The sequence below is a fragment of the Felis catus genome, chromosome A2 (assembly GCF_018350175.1).
Source record: "Felis catus isolate Fca126 chromosome A2, F.catus_Fca126_mat1.0, whole genome shotgun sequence".
NCBI classification, from domain to species: Eukaryota; Metazoa; Chordata; class Mammalia; order Carnivora; family Felidae; genus Felis; species Felis catus.
The window spans coordinates 25,390,246-25,396,930 of NC_058369.1; the positions used below are offsets into that span (position 1 = coordinate 25,390,246).

A 6,685-nucleotide genomic window follows, 5' to 3' on the forward strand; every position below is an offset into this window, starting at 1 on the left:
ACACAGACTATACTTATGTACATAGGAAAATACTGTTTTTGTGAGAAAGATTATGTGTTACATCTTATGAAACTTCTATACAATGAGATATTGAACATTCTCGTTTAGAAGAGAAGGATTGTAGGAAAAAAGTCTTATTTTTCTTTTTCTTTTTCTCTTGCAGTGGATCTGTACAATAAATAACATATCCAAACAAATATATTTAAGTGAAAATCCAGAGGTAATGTTTTTATTTATGATATCCAGATCTGGCAAAATTGAATACTTCTGTGGCTTACATGGCTTTTATTAATTATGTCTTAATCTCTCAAATTCTGTAATCTTGATTTGCCCTTGAATGGGTAGCTTTAACGTATCCATATATGAGCATCTGGTCTTCTTAGATAAATTATTTCAAATGTAATGGAAATCTGTCAGCTAACAAATATTTACTGGGTATCAATGCTGGATTTAGCCTTGGGCTGAGCACCGTGGATAAAGATACAGATGAATAAGAATAAGCCAGGGCTCTGCCCTCCAGGGGCCTCTGTGTATGGGAATACAAACATTTATATGAAATGTTACACTTAAGTAACATTTCATATAAAATAGTATATAATTGAAAGTGTATAGTAATGACTAGAAGCTTAAGATTTGAAAATGTTAAGATCAAATATGGACTTTAATTTTAGAGAAAACTGTGGAGATGATACAGACTCCTGAGCTGGCTAAGATTTGTCCATATTTTGAGGATAAGAGAAGAAATTGCAGATGTGAGAATAAAAACAAAAGCACAAGGGCAGAAACGGTGTGTTTCTGAAACCAGTAGTATAATTGGAGTTCAAGTTTCTTGTTGGAGAATAATTGAAAGCTGAAATGTGCATACAAATCACCTGGGGATCTTGTTAAAATACATATTATATCTAGGGTTCGGGTATTCAGCCTGAACTCTGTTTTGCCACATACACTTTGAGTAGCAAGGGTATCAAGCCAGATGAACTTCCATGTAGGTGCAATCCAGATATACAGGCAGAACCCAGAGAACTGTGGAAGGAAACAAGTGGGTCCATGCTACAGTGTAGTTGGGAAAAGACTTGGTTTAGGACAGGAGCTGTGTGTCCTCTGCCAGTCTTGGTGGGCCCAGTGTGCTGTGAACTTGGCCACCTCCAGAACACCTCAAGGCTGTGCAGTACTGATAATTTGAGTTGAGGCAGAACAGGGCTGATTTCTTTAGGAAGCCCTCACTTTTTTAAGTCTTAAACTGTTGTTGGATAATAGTTGATTAGACAGGGGTGTCTGGGAACATGTAGGAGACCATTACAATAATTAAGGGATGAGCTGAGGGTCTGGACACCCTGGTAACTAAGAGAAGAGAGAAGAAATGATACATTGTAGAAACAAGTAAAAAGACATTGACTAGAGTAGTTACTAACTGACCAATATAAAGGATGAAGGAGATGAATTAAAGATGACTTGCAGGTTTTAAGCTCACATGAATGGAAGAACAATTTGAAGAGTTCTGTTTTTATCATAATGGCTTTGAAATGCCACCCAAGACACCTAGGACTTAGATTCCTAGGAACAAGTTTTGAATAAAGAAACAGTATCTCATGATCTCCAAAATATTAGTAACTTCTGTTAGTTGTATAATAATTTTATGAGCCTAATCTGAGAAAATTAGTGCTAATTGTAGAGAAGCCTTTTGCTTGTAGTAATTAGATCTGTTGCCAGTCTAGCTTTTCCTTTCTGTTATGCTACTTGGGAGTAACAAAAAATTAAAATGGAAGTTGGATGATCTGTTAATACCTAGAGAATACGTGGTAAATACAGTGTTTGCATTTGAATAATTCAGGGTTATCTTACTTTCCCACAAGTTATCAGAACTCTAAATTTTAAGTAGTATTTTCCAGATTATCCAGAATTACTTTATCTGTGTTTAATGAGAGGAGAAATTCTGATCAACTTGTAGCATTGTTGTGATATTTTTGCTAACTATAAGACACAGAAATGCAAAAATGTTAAGTGACGATGGGGTTCCTGGGTGGCTCAGTCGGTTAAGCATTTGCCTTCCGCTCGGATCATGATCTCATGGTTCGTGGGTTTGAGCCCCACATCGGGCTCTCTGTTGTCAGTGCAGAGTCTGCTTTGGATCCTCTGTCCCCCTCTTTCTGCCTGAATAAGTAAACTTAAAAAATTTTTTTAAATGTTACATGATGTTTTTTCTAATGCAAATACTGTTTTATGTAGCCAGTGTTTGAAATATGAAGTTTAAAAATATTTCTTATAGGAAGCTTTCTTTCACATTTTGGTCCAAAAATGATAACTTCATCAGTTAATAAATATGTAGATGTTTCTGAGCGTAAATATATTTTGGAAGATCATGAAAACACTCAGCTGTATAGTTATAAAAAATTTTAATAGTTTTGATATTTTCTGTTTGTTTCCTACTCTTAAATTTATTTATTTAGCAAATGTGTTGAGTACCTATATACTAGATGCTGTATTAGGTCTAACAATACAAACCTTAGTCTAGAAAATCTGGTAGTTAAATATTTAAAGACCTAGGTCTGTAAGAAGTAAGAGGAAGCTTATTATGTTATAAAGTTAATTATGTGTCTTAATATTAAGATGGAATGTGGAACTACTTAAGTAACTCCAATTTGCATTTTAAGTGTTACTCAAGAGCATTCTGACAATTCAGAGTTCTGTTCAAACTTTTGGTTTTCTTGCTTTACTAATTCTAGTCCTTTTTAAAAAACAAAATAGGAAATTGCTGCACGAGTAAATCAGTCGGCTTTGGAAGCGGTCACTCCTTCCCCATCTTTCCAGCAGAGGCATGAAAGTCTGCGCCCGGCAGGGTGAGTTACCAGACTTTTGGTTATTTAAAACTGTATGGGCTATTGGGGCACCTGGGTGGCTCAGTCAGTTAGGTGTCCAACTCTTGGTTGGCTCAGATCATGATGTCACAGTTCATGAGATGAAGCCCCACACTGTGCTCTGTACTGACAGTGTGCAGCCTGCTTGCGATTCTCTCTCTCCCTCTCTCTCTCTCTCTCTCTCTCTCTCTCTCTCTCTCTCTCCCTCCCTCCCTCCCTCCCTCCCTCCCTCCCTCCTCCCCTGCTCACCCGCTCGTTCTCTCTCTCTCAAAAATAAGTAAATAAACTTCAAAAAAAAAATGTCTTAAAACTATATGGGCTATTGAAAGTGTTAGCAAAACACTTTGATTTTAGTAGTGCTACTTACGTTAGTACGAAATATGCCCCCCAGACATAGAAAGTATATTTTCAAATTGGTAAATTTACCAGCGAGAATGCTAAATAAAAAAGATTCCAAATTTTCCTAGTGTTTATCTCTAGAGTGAGGTCATTTATGGTTTTGAATTTAGTCATTGGAAAGAAAGAAGTCTGTTATTAAATAAGTAGCTGTGATTGTATTTATTGAAATTTGTTCTGTTCCTCTTACTGACATAAAATTGTATTTTCTGGGCACCTGGGTGGCTCAGTCAGTTAAGTGTCTAACTCTTGATCTCAGCTTGGGTTTTGATCCCAGAGTTGTGAGTTCGGGCCCCATGTTGGGCTCTGTTGGGTATGAAGCCTACTTAAAAAAAAAAAAAAAAGTTTCTCATAGTTTGTATTTAATTTCCAAAAGAGAAAACTAAATGCAATGCCTTCTGGTTTTCTTCTGTGCTTAGACAATCTCGGCCACCGACAGCTCGAACCAGCAGCTCAGGATCCTTGGGATCTGAGTCCACAAATTTGGCTGCCCTCTCTCTAGATTCTCTTGTTGCCCCAGACACTCCAATACAGTTTGACATCATTTCTCCTGTGTGTGAAGATCAGCCTGGCCAGGCAAAAGCCTTTGGCCAGGGAGGCAGGTGGGTGATGGCATCACAGTGATATGGTTCTATGGTCTATAAGGTTTATGATTCCATTTTTACACAGTGTGTCTCACATATATATATCAGCTGTGTTGTACTTTCTTTAATTACCTAATTTTGGTAGTTGAGAAAGAATCATGTAGGTTTTTCTCTTTGTTTTCTGCCTCAAATAAGTGAAGGCAATTCAGTTTAAGAGAATTTTGAATTTTTTTTTGAGATTACTTAATTTTGAATTATTTATCTGCTTCTGGTATTTGCTCTTAAAATTGCAGAAGAAAGCTAATAGTCCATTCTTTAGGTCATGACAATATTTCAGAAGTTCTTGAGGGGTGCCTGGGTGGGCTCAATCGATTAAGTGCCCGACTTCAGCTAAGGTCATAGTCTTGTGGTTTGGGTCCCACGTTGGTCTCTCTGCTGTCAGCACAGAGCTTGCTTCGGATCCTCTGTCTCCCTCTCCCTCTGTGCCTCCCCCAACTCTCTCTCTCTGTCTCTCTCAAAAAATAAAAATAAACATTAAAAAAAAAAAGGAGGGGCGCCTGGGTGGCGCAGTCGGTTAAGCGTCCGACTTCAGCCAGGTCACAATCTCGCGGTCCGTGAGTTCGAGCCCCGCGTCAGGCTCTGGGCTGATGGCTCAGAGCCTGGAGCCTGTTTCCGATTCTGTGTCTCCCTCTCTCTCTGCCCTTCCCCCGTTCATGCTCTGTCTCTCTCTGTCCCAAAAATAAATAAAAACGTGGAAAAAAAAATTAAAAAAAAGAAAAATATCATCTTGAGTCAGAGTAAGAAATCTCCTGGGGCATCTGGGTGGCTCAGTTGGTTAAGTGTCCGACTTCGGCTCAGGTCATGATCTCACAGTCCATGAGTTCGAGCCCTGTGTCGGGCTCTGTGCTGACAGCTCAGAGCCTGGAGCCTGTTTCAGATTCTGTGTCTCCCTCTCTCTCTGCCCCTCCCCCACTCATGCTCTGTCTCTCTCTCAAAAATAAAAATAAACATTAAAAAAAAAATCTCCAGGAAGGCACTAAATTCATGTTATGAATCATTAATAAATCATCTTTTGTTTATAATAATGAGAAATATCAAATCTGTTAAAAAAAATTTGTTTTTGGCTCTGGGATGAAGGAAATGTGACTTAAGACAAATTTATTTAAGTAGGTTGGACACCTCATACATTGATTTGGATATACATGGCTATGACCAAGAAAAAATTTCTGTTTGATCATAGAAATCTACTTAGGATTTGATAGAATAGGTCAGACATGTATTATGGAGATCAATTTCATGTTATCTTAATGCCAATGTTATTTAAAACAACTTAGCTCTCTGTTTGTTTATAAAACCTATTTTCAGTTGTACTTTTCTTCTTTCATTGTGGGTGTGCCAAGAACCAAGCACCCTTAGGGGAGGTAGCTTCATCCCTACTTAGCTTTTCTTCTTGCGTTCCATTACATATGCCTTCAGAAATACAGGTTTAAAATTTAAAAATGTTCAAGTTAGCATAGTTAACTTGCAACATGTAATAAAGGACCTAAAAAGAGGTTTTTAAAATCCCAGGAAATCCTTGGCATTTTTCTTAGGTAGCTAAAATTGAAGCTAAATCGGCTGTTCCTTTCCCCCTTTATTTGAATTCAAGGTTTTCACAACATGGTTTATTAGGATGTTGGGGTGTGTGTGTGTCTGTCTATAGTTCATCCACATCTTCTAGAATGCAGCAGCTTTGAGTTCAGCCTGCTAAGTGTGAAGGTAGAGGCCTTTGTCAGAGTAAGGTGGTCATCAGTAGCGTACCTTGACAGGATCAGGCATTTTAGAGCTTTATAAAAAAATGTGTGTACAAGTTTTTGTGACTCTTAGTTTTTAACTCCAGTTTCAATGATTGAGGTTTCTTCCATATGGCTCATGGTAACTGACCATTGGTTCATAATTTTTTAAAAACTTTTCAGGCGCACAAATCCATTTGGAGAATCTGGAGGAGGTACAAAATCTGAAACTGAAGGTAAAACAGATGTGCAGTATTCTTATATTTTAAAAATTCTCTGGTAAACTGTGTGAAGGATTTGTTTTTATTTATTCTGATGTATGCTGTTTTAATGGTACATTTACTTCATAGCTTTCTTTTTGCTCATAGTACACTCAAAGCAACAGAACTTAATCAGGCTTAAAGATTTCATTAAAATTCTAGAATATTATACTTCTGACCTCGTAGTCAAATTCTCAACGCAGAAGCGGTCCTTTAAGTTTTTCCTAGCAGTTCATGTTTTCTTCTGCTAACTGGAGCATGACTTTTTTTTCTTTTTGCAGTAACTATTTATTTTGATACATTTCAAGCTTACAGCAAAGGTATAAGAATAGTACAAGAACCACCTATTGTTGAAGCAGAACCTTTTGCTGTTTGAATTTGAGACCTTAATTTTCTTATAACATGAACACTGTAGTTAGGAGTAATTTGTAAATACTTCTACTAGGTTGTATTTTTTACTACAAAATCTAAAAGGTGACAGTGTGTTTTATTCTTAGGAAGAGATACGTGGAATTTAGAAATATATAATGTATCTTGTTCTTTTGTAGATTCTATTCTTCATCAGTTATTTATTGTCCGATTTCTTGGTTCCATGGAGGTGAAATCAGATGACAATCCAGATGTTGTTTATGAAACAATGCGGCAAATTTTAGCTGCCCGGGCCATCCATAACATCTTTCGTATGACAGAGTCACATTTATTAGTCACTTGTGATTGTTTAAAGTAAGTAATGACCTTCCCCTTAAAAAACTGTGCAAAAAATGGGGCGCCTGGGTGGCTCAGTCGGTTAAGTATCCGACTTCAGCTCAGGTCATGAT

At 37.3% G+C, this 6,685-nt stretch overlaps 1 protein-coding gene across 3 annotated transcripts in view; it reads left to right on the forward strand.

Moving 5' to 3' along the window:
• Positions 1 to 6,685, forward strand: part of APPL1 (adaptor protein, phosphotyrosine interacting with PH domain and leucine zipper 1) — a 56,855-nt gene that overhangs the window by 24,121 nt on the left and 26,049 nt on the right. For all 3 annotated transcript variants that reach the window (XM_011279730.3, XM_045051712.1, XM_045051710.1), the window contains 5 exons: positions 164 to 220; positions 2,746 to 2,837; positions 3,671 to 3,853; positions 5,791 to 5,843; positions 6,416 to 6,590. In XM_011279730.3, coding sequence (XP_011278032.1) covers positions 164 to 220; positions 2,746 to 2,837; positions 3,671 to 3,853; positions 5,791 to 5,843; positions 6,416 to 6,590 — 560 coding nt within the window. The remainder of the gene's footprint in view (positions 1 to 163; positions 221 to 2,745; positions 2,838 to 3,670; positions 3,854 to 5,790; positions 5,844 to 6,415; positions 6,591 to 6,685) is intronic.